We start from the raw sequence: 21,345 nt of genomic DNA on the forward strand, positions 1-21,345 counted from the left end.
CAGAAGGTGTTACCCACACATCTTCGAGGAGGCTTTGGTCATTCCATAATTCTGCAAGCTTCATTGGAAGTGGTGATGGAAGGGAATGCCAGAAGATGCATCATATAGCTCAGCGAAATGTTCACAGTACTTGTTAAATTTACAGATGGCAGACATGAGGGCTGGCTGGCGTTTTGCGATTGCTTTTCAAGTCTGCTGATGGAGTTTTGTGCCTAGACCAACTTGGTTAATGTAACAATGACAAGGTATATGTCACCTACCCAATGCCTTCTGGTCGCCCCCTACTGCACAATTGAGTTTGTCCCATTCGAAAAAGCTGCCAATCATGTGCTTCTGAATACTTATCTTCAAATCTCACACCATCTGAACAAACTCCAAGTTAACTCCATGGAGTTCCAGAAATTTGTCAGGGATGTTGAGAGAAGCATACAACACATCTATCTTGTTTAGAAGTTGGTTGTGGCTGCGCTCCAGACTCTCGAGAGCATCAAGGGTATCCTGCACCGTGCCCTGCATGATTATCATGTGCACAGCTTGTAGGGCTCTGTCAGAGGCTTCCACATCGGCTTGCAGTACAAGCACTGTGTCTAATTCTTTCTTCAGCCATGCTGGCACATCTAAAAAAATGGGAGTTGGCAGGGGACTTCAGTACCATGATGCGAGACTTATGTGCACATATTGAAAGCTGCACACTGCATTGATCAGACCACTGCTTCTGCAACTCTGGAATACCAATACCACAGTCACTGATGATGTTCTGTGCCTCAGAACCTTGTTCAGAAATTCCTTCCTTTAGTCAGCATCAAATCCAGTCCCCAAGATCACTATGCATACCCAGTCCGATGGCAGCCACATGCCAATCAATTAACCATATCTGCCATTCATGCTGAAGCGAATATTTCAAGTTCTTGTCAACTACAATAAAGAATTAGATTTACCAATGAGGCTCACTCAATGCTGATAAGTTTGATGAATCATGACCAAAGGTGTTTGGTACCCTCCCCATCAGAAAGACCTAGTCTGTTAATAATGTGTGGGTTGTAAGTAAGCTGGCAAGCCCACTCATGGCTGTAGGCATGCATAGCAGTTGTTGCAAAGCATAGGTGAGAGATGATTCTGTCACTTAGAATGTCATACTTGCACAAGAATATCAGCACATGTGTAGATGTAAAAAGTGGCTTGCTGACCTTGGATAATGAACAATCAAGAATGCAACCAATGTTGTACAATACAACAACAGTTGCTGCTGATGGCAAGAGGGAAAAGAGGTGTTCCAGGAGTGCAATACTATACTTCTGTTGTTTGCCAGGGGTGTCAATGTTTGCAAGGAAAAGCAGGATGTCGTGATGGCATATGAGAGCCATGATGCCAGTGTCGTTGAAGCAATCCATCATGGCCTTCTGCTTGTTGCCATCAGCTGCTTCATATGATGCCTCACATTGATTAATCACTTCATCAGGAACTATAACATGATGTTGTCTTGGGGACCACTTACATGCCCATCCAATCCTAACAATCCCACCTCATCCACTTGAGCCTTGGGAATGAAATATGTGGGCTTGTAGAAAGGGGGACAACTGCCTGCTGAGTGCTGATGACAATGGTGAAAATTCCCATCAGTAGCAACATGAATGTCACCACCTTCATTCAATGGTCATCCAAATGTGGTACCTGCGAAATGTCAGAAAATCTGTATATTAGCTTCAATGCATCACAAGCGATTGCAATGCCCACAATCAAATGTGTAATTAAAATGGCATTGCAATACTAAAGTTTTCTATGTAATCAGACTTACAATAGGCATTGCTATGGCATAGCAAGGTAATATTTGGGGGTCAATAGTACAAACATAGTGCCATCACCCCTACATTGCAATGCAATTATAATGATTGTTATGATAGCCTTGTCATGTGACAAAAATCCAGACCCTGGGCACTGCCATCCTACCATAATTGGACCTGCAATGTATTGCAACTGAGAGCCAAGGATCACAATACACTTCAGGACTAAGGCAACAAAAATTTTATATTATATTACCTTTTGTAATCTTATCTTATCACCTGACCACAATTCTATTCTATTCTGATTTTGATTTTGATTTTGATCTATCTTATCTTTGTCTACTACATGCTATGCTATTAGTATCACCTTACATGGAAATCTTTACTAATACAACCCATCCCCAATCTAACTAGTAAGTATTACTAAGTATTTTTTATGGCTCTGATCAGGATTTGAACCCAAGGACTCAGTGTTAGTTAGTCTAGTGCCAACTAGAGACTTACTTTAGCATGTGTTACCATTAGTCCACGTGACCAATCTTCCTACACAAGCATCAACACCTCTTAAGGAGCTTTTCAAGACTTAGACAAAATTTTCGAAATTGCGTACAAGTAGTATTACAGTACACATGCTTGCGACTAACAGTAATGACAATTAGTAGCTACTTTGCCCATCTACCTCTACCATGACATCCACTAGACTTATTCCATGCTGTAGTACCAGTACTGGATTCCACATTATTGCTATTGGCAGTGGCCTGAGTTGGTGGTGTTGCCCATGCCAGGAGTGGGTGTGGATGTCGCATTGATGTGAATGTTCACATCAGTGATTGAGACTGAATCTGGAGTGGACAGACCAGAGCTACTTTCATGAATGTTGGAATCAGTGGCAGCTACCTCATCTGTATCATCATAACATCTTCCCCCACAAGACAGAAAAAGATGGTTACCTCCTGTTATGCTGTCTGTGCGCTTACATCAAGTTTGATATGTATACCACACTCGAAATTACATATGACACACACACTTGCTGCTGGGTGGGAGGCACTCACTACTTTCAATTCATTGATTCAGGTCAGCTCCGCTTTCGATGTTGTAGCTCTCCTCTCACTGTTTCCTGACCAGAAATATGCAGAGAAGATGCAACATACAGGGAAAAACTGGAACTTTCCAAAGAACCATACCCATATGCATGTGTTTGATGACATTGAAGCCAAGGGTGTCACCTGCAATTTCAACATGAAGCCAAATGAGAAAATGCATGGCCCCTTGAAGGAAGCTTATTATCAAAAACAAAACAAACTTCAAGGACATTGCTCAGCAAGTAAGTCCTAAATTGTTTGTTAGTATTCAGCATGCCTAAACTTCTGTAGATTCTCAATGTCAATCATCTCAGACTGGTTCTTGAACATATTCATGGCAGGATTACAAAATACAATGCTTACAGGTTGACTGGAAAACCGACAAATCTGGATGACCTCAAAGCCATTACTGACAAACCTGAGGAGGAGTTTTTCCATGTCAAGTTTGGCAGTGAAGTGAAAGAACCATTAACGTTCGAGGACATTGAGAAGAAGAGTGTTACCAACAATGCATTCAATCGATTCTGTGGAAAGCTCAGTGAGTTCCTCAATAAACACTTCAACATTATAGGGAAGCCACTTCCCAGCAGGAAGCCCATTCAATTCCAAAGGAATGACAAGGTAAGATGAAACATTGTTTTTGTTCAGTTTCCAGTATCTCTAATATTCACCAAAGATCATGGAATATTGCTTCGTCAAAGTGAACTTTGAGTCCACTGTTGACTGGTGTCGGTACATGGATTATCTACATTGCCATCCTAACTTCCATGGATGTCCTTGTTATGACTGTGTGCTTGTCAAGACTCAGGAGAAAGACATATTTGGGTGACTTGTACTTTTGTTCAATTGTGTCATTGGTGAAGAAACCTTCCCTTTGGCCTTGCTACAGCCATATGATGCCTGGCTGATTGGGCAATGGCTCTGGAAGGACAACCACCTCAACTTCTGGAGGGTATGTGTGCAACCACACAGATCATCTGAAATTATTTCAGTCCACTCGATCATTCATGGTGCCCTTCTATATCCAGATCATACAAGACTGGGCGAGTATCTCATTGTTGACACAATTGACACTGACATGTTCCTTCGTGTGCAAATGATGCACAAAGTGGCAGGGCACCTCTGAAATGGTCTATTTGTACGTTGTCCTTCTGAAACCCATTCATTTGAAACTGACAAGTCCTCCTTCTGATCATCAGTGTATTGAGGATCGACAAGCTGTCTAGCCCACGAAATAACAACATTTTCATTACTTCATAGATCCATATGGCATACAAGGTTATTTTCCCTTGACCATAGTCACCTCCTTGCTTTGGTTTGTTTATTACCTTACTGCTAATAATATCTTTTCATCTTTGAACCACAGAGATTTGCGAGTATGTGCTACCCCAAGGTTGTTCATGTGAATGTTCACAGAATGGAAGCATATGTGGAAGAAATGACCAGTGGTGACACAATCTCTACCATGAACATTCAAAAGGTTCAATAAGATGTCCTCAAACTCTGGACAGTCATCAACTCATAACCCAGAATTGGCCAGGACCAGAAGAGCCATATCAAGGCTCTGTATGAAGGTGTTGTCTGTTCGCTGAGGAGGGGCCCTGACCATCCCCATCAACGTCATCATGACCATCATTCTTCCTCTCAGTTTCTTTGACCTCAGGTCTCTATAATCACATCTATATCTGCTGATGAGATGCCATTCTTCATGAAATTGCCATGCCTGGAATGACTTTCAAGGACAAGAACACTCTCCTCACTGGTGTCAGCAAAGGTTCCATTGGTGTTGAGATCTTAAAGGGCCTCATTTCCAGTGGCGCCCATGTTGTTATCACCACTTCCTGCTACAGTCACTGCACTGTGGAGTATTACCAAGACATTTACCAAAGGTTCAGTGCCCAGGGTTCAGCACTCACTGTCATGCCCTTCAATCAGGGGTCCAAGCAGGATGTTGAGGCACTTGTCGACTATATCTATGCTACTCTTGGCATGGATCTCGACTACATCCTTCCATTTTCTGCTGTTCCAGAGAATGGGCATGAGATTGATGGCTTGGACAACAAATTGGAGCTTGCTCACCATATTATTATGCTCATCAACTTGCTGCAGATCTTGGGTGCCATCAAGACCAAAAAAGTGTCCAGTCAGCTCGTTACTTGGCCTACCCTGGTTATTTTGCCATTGTCACCAAACCAGTCTCTTTGGCAATGATGACCTGTACTCAGAGTCCAAGATCTCGCTTGAAACCTTGTTCAACTGCTGGAACTCCAAAAGCTGGGGTGAATATCTATGCCTGGCTGGTGCTGTGATTGGGTGTGTAACTCATTAAACCCAGCTTGGCACCTACAACTAACTCCCATCTCAGATGGACCTGCAGTATGGGTTTGATGGATGCCACCAATATAGTCACTTGGGAAGTCAAAGCTTATGGTGTGCACACCTTCTCCACGAAAAAGATGGCATTCAACATCTTCGGTTTGCAGAACATGTGCTCCAGAATGTCAATGTTGTACCTTGTGCTAACTTCAAGTTTGATCTCCCTACTCTCAAACCTGCTTCTGCCTTCGAGGAACTCAGCAAATCACATGGTATCATCAACTCAGAAAAAGTCATCATCATAACTGGGTTTGCTGAAGTCAGCCCATGGCATAGTTCATGGACTCAGTGGGAGATGGAAGCTCATGGAGAATTCACTATTGAAGGTTGCATTGACATGGCACAGATCATGGGCTCTATTAAGCACTTTGACAGCCACCTCAAAGACAGTACTCTACATGTTGGTTGGGTAGATGCCAAGACAGGAGAGCCTGTGGATGACAAGGAATGTTAGAAGCCAGTATGAGAAGGAGATTCTCAGTCATGCCAGTGTCTGTCTAATTGGTGCATATCTCTCCTTTCCCTGTGATCTATTGTTGAACTCGAAATGTAGATTCCCTGAATTGTTCTGTGGGTATGATCCCAAGAAGGTGTTCAACCAGGAAATCAAACTGATCCATGACCAGGCAAGCTAAGTTATCTAGGTCATCATGCTAACCCTGGGTTCTAACCAGTTTAAACAGTACCTTGTTGACTCCACATGCACCATCATTTGCATTGCCATCCTGTGCTCACTAGTGGCCTCTGTTGTGCTGCTTCCCTGTGCCCCAATTCTGCAGCAGCCTACTATTTTATGTTCTGTCTGTTCCTAGCCCCTGCAATCCTCTGCTGAATTCAATATGCCTTTCCCCAGTAAGGATGGCATAGCCATGGATCTATGGTGACTTTCCCTTGCCATGAGGTTCATCTGACTTGATATTATGCACCAGCCCTTTGGTAAGAGGCATCATGGCTGCATCATGGTGCACTATTTTTTTGGTCAGGGTCAGTAGCATATGCACCACTCCCACATTCAAAAGGTCATCAAGAAACCAATTGATGACCCCACTGCCCAGTCCCCTTACACTCTGTCTACATGTTCTGAGTGCATCCATTATGAATCTCAGTGGGTGCTCTCTGTCTGCACTTGCTGACTTAGATGAAGCTGATGCTGGTGAAGGTAACCAATGGACCACGAGTGTGTCAGCTGGGTCAAGAGATGGCAGTGGTGGTCTTGCAGAGGCTCGTGCCCATGCCTATGCAAATTCCTGCTCTTACTGACTGCTTCACAGGTGTTGAAGGCCATCCAACTGCAACTTGATGTAGAGAAATCCCGCAATCGAGAGCTACTGGAGAAGAATACTGTCCTCAAGGCAAACAAAACATGCCAGTCTATGAAAGACCTTCCCACTGACATTATCACATATGATAGTGAGATCAAGATGCTTGGGAAGAAGTATGCTGTCATGATGGAGATGTTCTTGCTGCAAACACCACTAACTAATGCAATGTCTGAGTTGTCTATGTCCCCCACTCCCATATTTGCAACAGCTGAGTGTTATGCCAGTGCTGCAGTGGAGGAACACAGTCTCGTCACAGAGCTTGACTTGATTCTCCTGGAACATCTATATAGATTGAGACATACACACTTCTTTCTTGATGTCGTATGTTCATGTTTGTTGCTTGGTTCTCCTGTACTGACAAGATCCTAGTTCACACAGGCAATGCAAAATGGTCATTCTGACATTCTGTACAAACTACATGACAATGCCCATGAAATCTTTGGGCTACTGAAGAACCACTTCCTGCCAGTTGCATCTTGTCTCGAAGTTCCTGAAATTGTCAAGATGCTTGGTGTTAATGATGTCGGCACTCCTAACCAACACTTCACCATCTGGTTCCCTTTTCTGTTCAAGGACATGAAAGTTGATGTGTGCAAACCATTCATGAACTGGAAGCCACTTGCTCTGGTGTGTTCAAAACTACTACCATTCTAAGTTTGCACTGATGAGGAAAAGATTTTGAAGGGAGCACTGTGGGGCAAGATGTCCCTCACAGAAGGCTTTGTTTGTCATGGTGGGCCAAGGACAAATGGGCAGAAATGGAAGGTCACTGCTGGTGACACTGGGGTCTATTGTGTGGGCAGCCATGGTGGTAAGTAGATTGCTTGCATCGATACAGCACCACATGTCACTGATTCAATCCCCATCATTATAGTGTATGTTTCTACTTTCACCTGACAAAGAGTTCCCAAGGAATGGCTGTGGACAAATCTCAAAAATTAACTACTATCAAGTGTTCCATGCATACAAACAAGTGCTTATCAGCAAGTGGATGGGTCGTCACATCCAGAACATTGTTGCAGAGATGAATCACTTTGTGTTTGGGAATCCCAATGGGGCTACCAAGTCCAAGACCAGTGCAATGGAGGACCTGTCTGCAGAGATCAATGCTGCCATGGCAGCAATGGATGCCACTGTGTTGTCAGATGACAGGTGAATATGATTATCTGTTCAGGAAATGTCAGCGAAATCAGAGCTTGGTAAGACACTTACAATACCTTGGATAGGTCCTCAAACTTTTGACCATCTGTGTATGAAACTGAAAGTGCTTCCTTGAAATGATTGAGACTGTGCCAACAAGGCATCACATTGAGACTAGTAAATTATCAGCACAACTGCTTCATGCAACAAGATAGACACACTTCTGTTCAACTTTTCCCATTGTCTCAAGAATCCTCAAAAGTTCTCCCCACAAATGGTTGCCAAATTTTCCTGCACAGTTGGCATGGAGTCTATCCCAACACAACCGCTCAATAAATGTCCATGTTCCCAACCTCCTGGAAGGCACTCTAGAGGCAATTAGAGCTAGAGCAAAGGTAACAGCATGAGCCACTTACATCTACATCACATAGTCCCTGTTTCACCAGAATTTGTTCCTTGCTGTCTGCTCAGGTCTGTGAGTGTGCTTCCTGTAATGTCTTGAAAATGTTCTTGCTGGTATGACATTCACAGTCCTCAGGGAATTTTGATATCTTGTTGTGATGGATAAGGCAAATGGGGCAAGGGTGATTTGACATCACACCACATATGAGTGCCATGACCACTCTGAGTGACAAAGATTGTCAGCCTGCATTCATGATATTTTGGGCAGCATATCCACTTACTGCTCTTCATAATCAGCTGAAAGAATTAGTACAGTAGGAAAAAGTCAGTGTGCAACGCCATCCCAACACCTTACCCAATAGCCAGTTTTTGAGTACTCCAATATTGTATCCAGTATCTTCTTGAACAATTCATGCCAAACACAATTCTTGAAGTTGGCAAACAATTTCTTTCCAGAGTACTTCTTGTCTTCCTTCACCTATTAGAAGTGCAATACAGAAAATCAGCCAGTGTACTCAATGCTATCAATGAAGGAACTTACAATTGGTAACCACCCAAATACATGGCCACCACCTAAACCTTCACCATTACAGATCCAAGTGGGTAGATTCACAATCTGCGCAACAACTGGATACCCTTTTTGTCAACCAAACAACAACAACTTGGCTTTATCAGCATATAAAACAAATGCTAGAACTTTGCCATCCAAAGGTAGATTACTCTGAAAAAAAATTGTTGAAGTTGTACACAAAGACTACTAATGACATACTTGTACATCCCAAAATTTGTTAGCCATCCATGGCTCATCGATGAAACGAACAAATGAAGCACCATCAAACTTGGATAGGCACTGAGCATCAAATACAAAATATGGGCCCACACCTGAATCCTTCAAGAGATCGCAGGCCCAATCCCACAACAAACGATAATACATCTTAAATTCCATCATCTCACCTCCAAATGGTGCACTTATTATCATCATCTGAAACTGGGCTAGGATGTAATTAGGGTTGACAATGACAATGAATAGACACCACTTACTGCTGTCATGCAGTGCAAAGCAGCCCACTGAGTGCTCTCAAGATCATTGTAATTATTCAGAGTCCAGTCCTCAGTGTGAGAACATTTCAAAAGCTTGAGGATACAATTCACTTGCTCCTTGTTGAGAGCAGCATTGTGGATAAATTCTGAGAGGTCAAAGTCGAGATGGGTTCAGAACAGGTACCACAGAGTGGTGCATGGATCTGGTTTGTATATCTTGGGTGCATGACCTCAGGTGAACTTGGTGAATGGCACTTTCACAGTTGGCTTTCCAGCATTCAGGTGGTATTCGACTCAGATATCGTCAACAATGTTGATATCGACCTTGGGTTCAGCAACTGCATAACATATTGGCATGGAAAATATGTGATCACATATTGACACACACCATTCAGTTCATCATTCACACCCACATCAGCACCAGCAGGTGGCTTGAGATCCATAACCATGGGCCAGAATGTAGCAGGCTCTGCTAACAATTGTGAGAGTCCAATTTGGAGAGTAGCAGGAAACTTACCCGGTGCTGGCTCTGCATGCGTCTCAACAGTGGGCCCTGTCACTGATCCACCAGTAAGAATGCCTGTTCAAATCAATCCAGTGGTAAATCAGAAATAAAATCAACTGGTAAAATTCCTATGTACCTTCTTGATGAAGCAAGTCAAAGTGAGCATGATCTTCATTCATTTTGCGAGCCTGCCTGATGCACAATTTGCAATGAGGTCCTATTCCAGTCAGCTTGAACATTTTCCCACACAATTTGCAGGTAGTAGTGTGCTTTTCTGGAGGCATACTACTGGTCAACAAAGGGAATGTGTCCTGTGAGAGTAAAGACAGTAAATACAATAAAGAAAAATGAGTGGACAGCGCAGTGAGACACAGACAGTAGCAGTTGCTGTTGCAAAGGGCATTGCGACAGCATTGCCAGCATATTTGCAACTCCACACTCTCACATGCAATCTATCATGAACTGATTATCACCATGTAAAAATCTGACATCATTGCAATGGACTGAATAATTTTCTGACAAATAAGTGGGGCATCTTTGGACAAGGATCAAAGCACATAAATCCAGGGATGGTGGAGATTGACAGTTGGAAGATGGGGGGATAGGTGATGGCAGTGTTTCCTCAGCTGATTGAGCATGATGAAGGTTCTTTGACACAATTTCATGACAGTGGCCAATTATCTTTTCTACATGATGCTCTACATGTGTTTGCAAATCATCAAACCACTGCACAGCATGGCTGATGCTGCGATGAAATGGTTCTTGTACAATTTTACCCTGTTAACTATGTTCATAAGCTAGACAATTTTAATAAGGCAAGCACACACTTCTTGGGTGGTCAAGCAGAAACCTTGGTGCTCATAATGGGTATTGAGTGCAGAAGCCAGGGAATTGATAGAGTTGCAAGAACATTCAAATAGCACACAATAAAATCCAAGTAATTCAACAGAAATTGCTATGCATGGTTGAGAAGGGGTGGTAGGGAAGAGGCCTGAATGCATCAGGAAGCAAAAAAATGGTTTAAACCTGTTTAAACCTGTCACTGACTGGTTGTGACTGCAATTCTGTCATTCCCCATTTCTCTGATGTGCAGGAGCACTTGAGGAAGCAGTGCACATGCACAGCTTAGGATAGTCACAGTAGCAAAACCTAGAAATATGTCAGTGTGCAGCAAACATACAAAGTCAGCAACAAACAATCAAAATACAGGCAGAGGAGGGAAGAGTGCCTTGGCTCACACCTGCTGTGACAATTAAAGATCAGTGTAACACAGCCTGCCAATGGTTTTCCAGTTGTTTCAGTCAAGTACTGGAGATATGAGTTGATAATCATAGGTATGACTGCTGTCCAGCTATCATAAAGCTGGCCTGAAGTCACATGTCAAGCAGAATAGTCAAGGTCCTCATCAAAGGATGGTTCATCGACATGATTGAAGTGTTGAATAGCATGAGCATCATCAATGGCACTGTCTTCCAGTGGGGAGGGGCTAGTGGTAGATGGCACAGGTGATGGGGATGATTTGGGGTTCAAAAGATCACTCAAATGTTGAAGTAGACATTACTGTTTGGTATCTTGACCTGGAATGACAATGTTAGTTTGCATTTTCTGCTTGTCCCTTGGGCTTGTTGCACTACTGAGGGTAAGCTCACTTTCACTACCAGTATTATACTTACTGATATCCTGTAGATACCTACAGGTTGGTCTAATACATCAGTAGCTTGTTGCACTACTGAGGATACCTACAGATATTTCTACAAACACCCGTGTGTATTTTTCCAGGGCCGTCCCGAGTCCCAAGGTGGTTGACTACCAAATCCAGTAGGTGTATGGCACATCACCCACCATGTACCTGAGCGTGACCATCTGGCTTTCCATACTTTTCCTAAACCAACTCAACTGACTGCTGATGATGATGCTGATCCTAGCACAGGCTGTGGTCCATTGTACCACAATACGGCCGTTATGGCGATTTGCCAGGGCGCCATTCATAAACCTCCGAGAAAATGGCAGGATGTGGGTTGTAAAGTGGACAATAGTGTAGGTATTGCAGATGACTGCCCGAAGACTTCTCTGTCGAAAAACACTCGATCCAAGCCAGCTACAACGTGCAGATACAGCGAGACAAGGCAGACTGTGATATAACAGGAAAATTAATGAAAGTACGCAAAACGTCAGGAAAAGATGCTAAATGAATGCGCAAGCTTCACTGGGGGACTTCTTGGCCCATCCACTCTTCGTCTTTCCCCAGGTCAACTCGTGAAAGCGTTTCGAGCGCCCTAGACACTCGAATCTCCCTGTCACCTGAAGGGATTATGGATGTGATCTTGTCGAGGACAGCGTCACCGAGGCTTCTTCGCTCGTCCACTCTTCATCTCTCTCCAAGTCAACCGATGGCATCCTTTCGAGTGCCCTAGAAACTTGAACCTCCCTGTCGTCTGAAGAGATCATGGATGTGATCTTGTCGAGGACAGCATCACGAGTCGTACTCGGACATTGGAAATGCCTAATTTCTGTGTGGGTGTACGTTACCCATTGCGATTCAAGGTAGGCTTTATATGCAATCTTAACCGCCATACGAGTAAGCTTCTTTTCTCTTATCCCAGCCGTGAGTGAAAACAGTATTTCCAGTACGTGTGTCAAATCAACGATGTAAGCCATGAACTTTGTGGGAACGCCTTGTCTGAGAGGTCACTGAGTCATCTGATACTGAAAGCATCACAAAAGTGCCACGCACAGTAGCTGGTTTGTTGCCAGAACCCACTTGCCATGGCCGAGGAAAGCATTTAATGGCAGCATTACAGGAGCTAGAGCGATCAGAGGGACCCCCCTTGATGTGCAGCGATTCGTTTGAGCTTGTCGCACAACGGGTTCCAACAACGACACTTACCCAGTTAATGTGTCGGTGCGAGCGAGGGAATTTGGCTCGGCTGGTGCATCGATTCTCTCAACCATGTTCATCATCACCTTTCGGAAGTCCTCACTATTCAAGTACTACAAGGGAGATGTCAGTACATTGTAGTAAGGCTCGCTGCTAGGGCAACAATGCTCACTTGGCAAGGGTCGTAAATGTTCCAGACCGCCACGATGTCGTTGTGTATGACACGAAGGCAGTCCTGTATTGTATGACCAGGGGAATTTGCGCTGGTACCCAGCGCACTCCAGTATTCTTGTAAAAGGGTCAGCCTCTAATAAAGTGTTGCATACATCCAGACTTACTTTGCTTTCCTACGCTGTTTAACAAGTCAAAATGCATGCACTGTCGCAATGATTGACACTCACGCGATTGATGACTCAACCTTCAATGTAGGCAACATTCGTTGTGCCCCTGCAGCTGCCAGAGGCACTGGCGATACTCGGTTCTCCTGGGAGGCGGAACTCGTAGATACCATGTCCTGAGTAAGGCTTATTAGGTCCTTAAGCCCGTGCTCATGCTTGGATCTCGCTGGTGGTCTCTGGGCTGAGTGGGAGAACGGAATCGAAGGAGTAACACCCACAGCTAACTGCAACATGTGCAATATCCTCTCCCGTAAAATCGTTGATTAGCCGGACGCATTCCTCTTCCAGATATCGTTGCCCTGCCTCAGGATCGTTTGGTATTCTCAGCCGCATGAAACTCACGAGCCGGTCATATTTCGTGAATACGACTATTGTCGGCGCTGAATGCGGTTGGTGTACTGGAGAATAAACAACAATATAATTGCTCACTATTCCCTAGGACTTCCTTCCTTGTTTTCAAAAACGCTTCTGCAGCGTCCTCCAAAAGTCGTTCACCGTACGTCGGAATGGGTATCTGAAAACACAACCTATCATGTAGACTCTTCCGTCAAAACCTTCAACGTGGCTGTCTCAGAACTACGTACCAGACCGCGTGAAGCTGATGTTTGATATCGGGTTCTTTCTTCCTCTCCACTATGAATGACTTCACGATTTCACAGCTGCTAGTGTCGCCCGCCTCAAAACCTTTGCTTTCATGCAGAATGAGCCGGTCGTTCGCTGGCGAAGTGAATTCCTGTTCAATGTTTGCTCCCCCTGGTTTATCCTTTTCTACAATCTATGGGCGTCATCAACGCCAGGTAGGGACACAGAATTTGAACCACTCAACCGCAGTGTTCACACCGAAGATTCGATTGATCAAAGCGGATTTTCCAACACCTGACTGTAAGGATGTTAGAACCTAGGTGAGTGGCGGCATGCAAGTTCAAGTTACCTTTCCAACTACCAAGACTCGGAAACTATTACACGGCAATAAGTGAGACACTGGCAAGTGTGAAGTTGAGACTCACCGAGGACACTGTTTAATGAGCTCTTCAGTGGTTGGTCGTAGACTATCGCGATTCGCAGGTGCAAGTGTGTTGGCAGCGACACCTATACCTGCACTGCCAACTGCAATATCCTGCAAGCCCTCCATATCAGGACTCGTCTTGCAGCGCTTGATTCTCCACTTACGGTTGGTATACTTCGCACTACTACCGACTGTTGAGTATTTGGCTGTAGACTCTCGGCATCTGCAGGGGAAGATGGGTTCGGGTTCGGAACTCTAGTCTGCAGGCCCCCCGTCAGGACCCATTCAGTGGCATCTATTATTTACGTACGACTATTGGGGCTTGGGATGCGAATCCGAGGGTGACGAGTAACTTGCCCCGTTTCCTGCTGAAACACTGCACGGGTCTCAGGAGTCGAAGGAAAGATGTACACGGTGGAATATACCATGTCCTTCCAACCCGGAGAGAACATCGCCCAAATCGATCGTGAAGGTTTCAACAAGCGGCTGGCGCCTGAAATGGAGATGCAACTTCGTTCGGCGTACGGAAATGGAGAGCTGCCCCGCAGTCAACGTTCTACGGTGTGTCAGTCAAGCGCTTGATGACGTGCAGTTTAAACGAGACTGACAAAGGTTCATCGAGGTCCTTGTGAAATGCGCCACTCTGCTGATCGCTTCGAGGTATAGGGTATACCATGTTATTGACGACGAGCTCTACGGATTCGACATCTTTCGCGTCTTCCAACTTGATATCTGCCCGAAAAGTTAGTCCAGTAAAGGCTTTAACAGCAATCTCAAAGCCGTACAGGATAACTGTAGAGGCAAAGACATGGTTCGAGGTGGTGGGCGTCTAGGAAACTGCCGTGCATGTATATGCCGAAATTCACAGGTGGCCGTGCGTGCGAACGGCGAATGTTGAAAAAAGCATCTTACCCTGAAAATTGAGTTGCTTTTTTCAACATTCGCAGTGGTGACCTTGTAAACAGGATGAATCGTCTCTAAATTCTCATGGGAAGTACATCCACTGTATTAGAAGGCATGCTCATGATTATAAACTCATTGGGCTTACCTCCGGTGAAATCTATCATTGCTATCAAGGAGCAGAGCCACACTTTGCCATCACGCGGGTAAACTCCACGTTTGTTTCTTGACGACATTTAGTTCATATGTCTGTTGTGTATCATCACGACTTATGTACTACATACTTCTCCTCTGGCCAGAATTTCCTTGAGCTTGTCACGTAGCACTTCGTACAGCAGTACTTACATGGCAAACGCGTCGCTACATCTGAGAGGGGCAGGTTCAGATGTTGACCTAGTGGCCACATCAACAGTCTCAACCATGCTCATCATCAGATTCAGAAATTCTGAGCTATTCAGATACCTAAGAGGAGGATGTGAGTATGCCCTACAGAGCCCAGTAATAAGGTCACACGGCTCACTTCGTCAAGATCATAAAAATTCCAAACTAGCACGATGTCGGTGTGTATGACACGAAGACAGTTCGGCATGGTATAGCCCTGGAAATTTGCGCTGGAAGCTAATGCCCTCCAGTATCCTTGTAGGTAGAAGTGATTGAGTAATCTGATACGTCGCTTTACACGCCAGGACTCACTCTGCTTTCCTACTCTAAATGAGAATCAATTTAGACCAGATGTCATGATCGCCATGAACGAGGCTTAGTCGATGGACAACTCGACCTTCAATGTCGGTAACATTCGTTGGGCCCCTACAGCCGCCAAATGCACTGGCGATACTGCATTCTCCGGGGAGGCGAAATTCTTAGATACCTTTTCCTGAGTGAGGTTTATCAGCTCCTCGAGCCCCCGCTCGCACTTGTGTTTCGCTAGTGGTGTCTGAGCTGAATGGTAGCAAGGAATTAATGAAATGATGCCCACAGCTAGCCGCAACATGCGAGATGTTTGTGCCTCCCGTGAAGGCTTGAATTGGCTCGATGCAATACGTTTGCAAATATCGTTTTGCCTCCACCTCAGGGTCTGCTGATTTCTTCTTTCTCACGAAACTTACAAGTCTGTCGTACTTGGTAAATACCACTATAGTCGGGACTAGCAGTAGTCGGTAAACAGGAGATGCGAAGAGAATAGTTTTGCTCACTGTTCGCTAAGGCTTCCTGAGCAAAGCGAAGGAACGCTTCCACACCGTCCTCCAGCAGCCGTTCGCCGTATTTTAGAATTGGTACCTGGAAACACAACCTATTGTGTACATCAGCTGTCGGAACCTTCAAATGTCTATCTCAGAAGGACGTACCAGACCGCATGAAGCTGATCTTTGACATCTGGCATTCCCTTCCTCTCTTCTATGAATGACTTCACGACGTCATAGTTGCTGCCTTCGGCTGGTTCGAAACCTCGGCTGTCGTGCAAGATGAATCTGTTGTTCTCCTCTGAAATGAGTTCTTTCTCGATAGCTGCTTGCCCTGGTCGATCTTTTGCGACATGCTATCAACTTCGTTAATGTAAGGTAAGAATGAAAACCTTCAATCACTCAACCGCAACTTCCAGACCGAAGATTCGATTGATCAGAGTCGACTTCCCTACACCCGACTACAAGATACCTTTATTGGGATCTGCTCGAGTGACGGGTGCAAGCTGAGATTACCTTTCCAACTACCAAGACTCGAAAGCTATTGCACATAGATGAATCGACCGTCCAAACGTGGGGATTTGGTACTCACCGAGGACAAATGTCGATCAGTTCCTGAGTGGTTGGCTGTAAACTTTCGGAGTTTGATGGCTCAGATGTGCCTGCACTGCCGACTACAATATCCTGCAAGCCCTCCATATCAGGACTCGTCTCGTAGCGCTTGATTCTTCACTTACGGTTGGTACGCTTCGCACTACTACCGCCCGCTCGGTATTTGATTGTAGACTCTCGGTATCAGCAGGGAGAAATGGGTTTGGGTTCGGAACTCTACTCTGCAGGCCCTCTGTCAAGGCCCATTCGGTGGCATCTATTATTTACGTACGGCTATTTGGGTTTGGGATGCGAATCCGAGGGTGATGAGCAACTCGCCCCGTTTCTGCTGAAACACTGCACGGGTCTCAGGAGTCGAAGGAAAGATGTGCACGGTGGAATATACCATTTCCTTCCAATCTAGAGTGAACATCGCCCGAACCAATCGTGAAGGTTTCAAAAGGCGGATGGTGCCAGAAACGGAGACGCGACTTCTTTCGGCGTACGGAAATGGAGAGCTGCCCCGCAACGAACTTTCTACAGTGAATCAGTCAAGGACTTGAGGAGGTGCGGTTTAAACGAGACTGACAAAGGTTCATCGAGGTCTTTGCGAAAAGCGTCACTCCGCTGTTGGCTTTGAGGTATAGTGTATGCCGTGCCATTGATGTTGAGCTCTACGAATTTGACATCTTTTGCGTCTTCTAACACGATATCTGCCCACAAAGTTAGTCCAGTAAGGATGTTGACAGCAATCCTAAAGCCGTACAGGATAGCTGTAGAGGCAAAGACATGGCTCGAGATGGTGGGCGACTACGAGGTTCCTGTGCATTTACATGCTGTCGTTAGGCGCCCAAGAAGTACTGTGGGCAGGTTGTTGGCCCCCACGTTGCAGGTGACCCTTCACCCTTCTTTCCAATACCGGCCATACTCCACCACAACGACATGAAACCCCAGGGCCCCACCCTCCAATTGACCGAAACGAAGCCCGCATAGTCCATTTACATTTACGGTAGTCTCGGCCCAGACGTTATCACTGTGGGTCACACCTGAGGATTCTGAAGGTGGGACTGTAACGTACTATAATCACGGAGGAATCTGACGCTTAGCACAGCCAGAATTGACCTTTGGAAATCAACTCCTGCTGCAGGTACATTCAAGGTACAGTGCTCCACGATGTACGAGTCTGCAACTGCCACCGCCGAGAGCGCCCGACTTCGCCCTCATGTAGAACAGAAATTTTCGAATACACGCCAATCCGTTTACTTTTCCTAAGCTAGCTCAACTTGCCGATCCTGGTACAGGTCGTGTCAGTGGCCCATCTGATGTGTCCCTTGCAGGGCTCTGTTCGTAAACCTTCAGCAATCCAGGCAAGAAGTGCGTTGTAAAGTGGACAATGTGTTGCAAACGGGTGTCGTGTTGGCGCCTCCGGATCGGTTTGACACCGACGCTCAACTGCCCGAGGACTTGTCAGTCAGGAAAAACCCGATCCAAATCGGCTACGACGTGCAAATACAGCAGGATATGACAGGAGTAGCGTCAGTACTGCGATACAACAGATAAACTAGTGAAAGTACGCAAAACGACAGGGAAAGGGGCTGCATCAAAGCGCAGCCTTCACCAAGAGATTTCTTCGCTCGTCCACTGTTCATCTCTCTCCAACTCAACCGATGGCATCCTTTCAAGCGCCCTAGAAACTCGATCCTCCCTGTCCTCTGAAGGGATCATGGTTGTAATCTTCTCGAGAACCACGTCACGAGCCGCAGCCCAACACCGGAAATGCCTAATTTCTGTGTGGGTGTACATTACCCATTGCGATTCAAGGTAGGCTTTATATGCCAGCTTAATCGCCATGCGAGTAAGCTTCTTCTCCTTCATCCCAGCCGTGAATGAAAACAGTATTTCCAGTACGTGTGTCAAATCAGCGATGTAAGCCATGAACTTTGTGGGAACGTCTTGTCTGAAAGGTCGGTGAGTCATCTGATGCTTTCGGCATCACAAAAGTGCCACGTACAGTCGCTGGTATGTTGCAAGAACCCACTTGCCAAGGCCGAAGAAAGCATTTAATGGCAGCATTACAGGAGCTAGAGCGATAAGCGGGACCTCCCTTGACGTGCATAGATTTTTTTGAGTTTGTCGCACCGCGGGATCCAACAACAATACTTACTCGGTTAATGTGTCAGTGCGATGGAGGGAATTTGGCTCGGCCGGTGCATCAACTCTCGCAACCATGTTCATCATCACCTCTCGGAATTCCTCACTATTCAAGTACTACAAGGGAGATGTCGGTACACCGTAGTAACGCTCGCCGCTAGGGCGACAACGCTCACCTGGCAAGGATCGTAAAAGTTCCAGACCGCCACGATGTCATTGTGTATGACACGAGGGCAGTCCTATATTGTATGACCAGGGAAATTTGCGCTGGTACCCAGCGCACTCTAGTATTCCTGTAAAAAGATCAGCCTCCAATAAAGTGTTGCGCACATCCAGGCTCACTCTGCTTTCCTACGCTGTTTGACAAGCAAATCAGCATATATGCACCTATCGCAATGATTGATACCTACGCAATTGATAACTGAACCTTCAATGTAGGCAACATTCGTTGTGCCCCTGCAGCTGCCAGAGGCACTGGCGATACTTGGTTCTCCGGAGAGGTTAAACTCATAGATACCATGTCCTGAGTAAGGCTTATCAGCTATACGTGTGCCTGCGCTCGGAGCTGTATTCTGCTAGTTGCCATCCATCAGCAGATGTCCAGTACCGACCGTTTCCCACTTACAGCCGATGTGGAACGACCAGCAATTGGTTGCTCAGTGGTCGATTGTGAAGGCACCGGGTTTGCGGGTGCACTCGGAACCGTAACCTGTAAACCCTCCGTCAGCACTCATCGTGTAACGCCTGTTTTTTTTTTTTGCGTACGCCTGACTGAGTTTGGGCAGGAAGCCGAGCTTAATGGATATTTTGCCCCATACTTGATGAAACTCTGCGAATTTGAGGACCCCGCTTAGGAGCTACATATAATCCGGAGCTCACCTTGTCCATCCAGCTTGGACCAGACATCAACGGAGCGAAATGGGATGGATTTTGAAACCGTTTCCCCACAACAAGAGTACCACGGCCTCTTTCGGCTTACAAAAAGATAGAGCGGCTCTGTTTCCAATGTCCTATCGTGGGTCAGTCGTGAACCTGAGAGGTAGGATTGACGCGTAGCTGAAAAGATACAGACAATGGCTTATCAAAAGCTTTCGAAACAGTGTCGCTCTTCTCTTGACCTTGAGTAATTGAGTATTCACTGCCATTGGGTTGGAGTTTGACGGATTCTATGCCCTGTGCGCTCTGCAACTCGATGTCTGCAAACAGGTATTTCGTGAAGTTAGTCTCCAGGAATTGGTAGCTGAGTCTCAAGTCATACAGGAGAGTTCCAGCGGCGAAGCCATCATACAGGGCTGTGGGGTGACTGCAGGAAGGGTAAGGGGTCAGCGCAAGTCGCACAGCGCCTTGCTGTGTACAATGCTGCAGAGAACACGCGATGGTCTCATGTTCTTTTTTTTCGCTCTGTTCGGTTACCAGCCAAGCAAGTGCTATCCTTCAAGGTTCCCTCCTGCTTCCCACTCTTATCGAGGAAAGCTACTAGTTAGAAAAGTTAGCTCATTGTAAGTAACTTACTGGTCAGAGATCTTCAGGTAGCACAGAGGCAGACATGTACTGGATCATTTCATTCACATATCTGTACTGTCCGTTTTAACTGGTCTTCGTCATACATCAGGAATGTTACAAGGGGTCTAGGCTCGACCAGACGTTTTGGGAAGGGAGGTCGGAGTTCCCACCACCTTCCCAAAATGTCTGGCACCGAGACTACAAAGGGTCTAATCAGGCTGACCCAGTCTGGGACTGACGGTTCCAAAAACCAGTGTTACAACATAAGACAGGCTGATCTGTCCATTGCAGGATTACAAACCCTTGGCACTGCATAAGACAGGCCAATCCATCATATCATAGATAGCTCACCACAAATGGATGGGCCTATCCATAATTGGGTTATCCCCCTGTCACAATATAAGATGGGCCCAGGAAGACAAGAAATGAAGAAAGTGGAACCTCTCACACTATAGAGTATCTGAATTTCCCACTATAAATTGTGTTTCATGTTGGATGATTTGCCTATTTAGTTGGAATCTCAGGTGCTGGTCTATGTAGCTGTGAGCCAGGCTCTGCCATTGGAGCAGACAGAAAACATGCAAAACAAACAGCAATGCTATTCCAGAACAATGCATCATATTTTTATCTGAGCCTCTGCTTCATATATGCATTCAGGATTATTGGCTTGTACTGGTATTGCTGTCATGCCATGGGACTCATTCATAGGTGGGATAAAAAATGTGACATCCACATATCTTGTCATCTGTCTTTAACCTCTGACTCTTCCACTCTCCAATCACCATCACCACTCTCACCATCAAACTACTCCATCATCTCATCATCAGAAACATGTTGTTGTCATTGTCTTGCAAGCTCTTCAAGAAATCACCTGAGCTTGATGCTATGGCCAACCACATCCTTCAAATTTACTTCAAGGATATCATGGAAAGCAGCAAGCTGGGAAAGGTGGACAAGATTGTGAAGTGGAGAGGTGCCATCAAGGTGATAAATGATGAACTAGTGCATCAGTGTCATCACATTTTTTTCACTAACTGATGCATTCAGGATGCTGTATGTGACCTCATCACTAGGATGGATGAGATTCC

The 21,345-nt window shown here is 45.5% G+C and overlaps 9 protein-coding genes across 9 annotated transcripts; 2 read left to right on the top strand and 7 right to left on the bottom strand.

The window, feature by feature from the left end:
• Positions 1–354: 354 nt before the first annotated feature.
• On the bottom strand, positions 355–1,647 carry F5J12DRAFT_907539 (uncharacterized protein; the record flags this gene model as incomplete). The annotated part of the gene is made up of 7 exons (XM_051748951.1): positions 355–617; positions 694–786; positions 826–915; positions 952–998; positions 1,138–1,462; positions 1,496–1,509; positions 1,532–1,647. 7 exons carry the CDS (start codon positions 1,645–1,647, stop codon positions 355–357), a joined length of 948 nt encoding a protein of 315 aa, XP_051595287.1.
• Positions 1,648–2,921: 1,274 nt separating this feature from the next.
• Positions 2,922–3,116, top strand: F5J12DRAFT_727537 (uncharacterized protein; the record flags this gene model as incomplete). The annotated part of the gene is made up of 1 exon (XM_051741814.1): positions 2,922–3,116. One exon carries the CDS (start codon positions 2,922–2,924, stop codon positions 3,114–3,116), a length of 195 nt encoding a protein of 64 aa, XP_051595288.1.
• A 1,125-nt stretch (positions 3,117–4,241) lies between these two features.
• F5J12DRAFT_966299 (uncharacterized protein) lies at positions 4,242–5,874 on the top strand (the record flags this gene model as incomplete). The annotated part of the gene is made up of 7 exons (XM_051750011.1): positions 4,242–4,343; positions 4,404–4,482; positions 4,560–5,032; positions 5,091–5,176; positions 5,229–5,295; positions 5,361–5,672; positions 5,701–5,874. 7 exons carry the CDS (start codon positions 4,242–4,244, stop codon positions 5,872–5,874), a joined length of 1,293 nt encoding a protein of 430 aa, XP_051595289.1.
• A 2,554-nt stretch (positions 5,875–8,428) lies between these two features.
• F5J12DRAFT_786439 (uncharacterized protein) lies at positions 8,429–10,052 on the bottom strand (the record flags this gene model as incomplete). Its single annotated transcript, XM_051743450.1, has 8 exons — positions 8,429–8,581; positions 8,645–8,719; positions 8,873–9,091; positions 9,145–9,290; positions 9,533–9,613; positions 9,662–9,724; positions 9,786–9,960; positions 10,026–10,052. The coding sequence occupies 8 exons, from the start codon at positions 10,050–10,052 to the stop codon at positions 8,429–8,431; spliced, it is 939 nt and encodes a 312-aa protein (XP_051595290.1).
• A 394-nt stretch (positions 10,053–10,446) lies between these two features.
• On the bottom strand, positions 10,447–10,650 carry F5J12DRAFT_727566 (uncharacterized protein; the record flags this gene model as incomplete). The annotated part of the gene is made up of 1 exon (XM_051741816.1): positions 10,447–10,650. The coding sequence occupies one exon, from the start codon at positions 10,648–10,650 to the stop codon at positions 10,447–10,449; it is 204 nt and encodes a 67-aa protein (XP_051595291.1).
• Positions 10,651–11,628: 978 nt separating this feature from the next.
• F5J12DRAFT_470911 (uncharacterized protein) lies at positions 11,629–14,555 on the bottom strand. The gene is made up of 16 exons (XM_051739589.1): positions 14,540–14,555; positions 14,357–14,487; positions 14,242–14,307; positions 14,096–14,191; positions 13,933–14,042; positions 13,857–13,881; positions 13,752–13,805; positions 13,510–13,700; positions 13,355–13,452; positions 13,144–13,293; positions 12,929–13,091; positions 12,866–12,879; positions 12,700–12,815; positions 12,537–12,640; positions 12,384–12,476; positions 11,629–12,329 (listed from the first exon to the last, which is right to left on the bottom strand). The coding sequence occupies exons 2-16, from the start codon at positions 14,381–14,383 to the stop codon at positions 11,960–11,962; spliced, it is 1,677 nt and encodes a 558-aa protein (XP_051595292.1). The 5' UTR covers positions 14,384–14,487; positions 14,540–14,555; the 3' UTR covers positions 11,629–11,959.
• A 3-nt stretch (positions 14,556–14,558) lies between these two features.
• On the bottom strand, positions 14,559–16,475 carry F5J12DRAFT_862061 (uncharacterized protein). The gene is given in 14 exon segments (XM_051746915.1): positions 14,559–14,663; positions 14,717–14,768; positions 14,844–14,908; positions 14,980–15,056; positions 15,116–15,122; positions 15,177–15,292; positions 15,352–15,467; positions 15,525–15,538; positions 15,593–15,755; positions 15,808–15,975; positions 16,025–16,118; positions 16,160–16,161; positions 16,176–16,368; positions 16,420–16,475. 10 exon segments carry the CDS (start codon positions 16,210–16,212, stop codon positions 15,030–15,032), a joined length of 744 nt encoding a protein of 247 aa, XP_051595293.1. The 5' UTR covers positions 16,213–16,368; positions 16,420–16,475; the 3' UTR covers positions 14,559–14,663; positions 14,717–14,768; positions 14,844–14,908; positions 14,980–15,029.
• On the bottom strand, positions 16,377–16,961 carry F5J12DRAFT_862077 (uncharacterized protein; the record flags this gene model as incomplete). Its single annotated transcript, XM_051746916.1, is given in 5 exon segments — positions 16,377–16,473; positions 16,529–16,553; positions 16,605–16,735; positions 16,751–16,840; positions 16,896–16,961. Coding segments are annotated over 3 exon segments (191 nt in total), but the record flags the coding sequence as incomplete, so codon positions are not given.
• Positions 16,962–18,217: 1,256 nt separating this feature from the next.
• On the bottom strand, positions 18,218–20,037 carry F5J12DRAFT_897621 (uncharacterized protein; the record flags this gene model as incomplete). The annotated part of the gene is made up of 10 exons (XM_051748039.1): positions 18,218–18,560; positions 18,615–18,707; positions 18,768–18,871; positions 18,931–18,993; positions 19,038–19,047; positions 19,097–19,110; positions 19,165–19,326; positions 19,380–19,463; positions 19,787–19,950; positions 20,013–20,037. 10 exons carry the CDS (start codon positions 20,035–20,037, stop codon positions 18,218–18,220), a joined length of 1,062 nt encoding a protein of 353 aa, XP_051595295.1.
• Positions 20,038–21,345: the final 1,308 nt, after the last annotated feature.

This window comes from Pisolithus orientalis, assembly GCF_024613125.1.
Source record: "Pisolithus orientalis strain OTSU chromosome Unknown F5J12scaffold_57, whole genome shotgun sequence".
NCBI classification, from domain to species: domain Eukaryota; kingdom Fungi; phylum Basidiomycota; class Agaricomycetes; order Boletales; family Pisolithaceae; genus Pisolithus; species Pisolithus orientalis.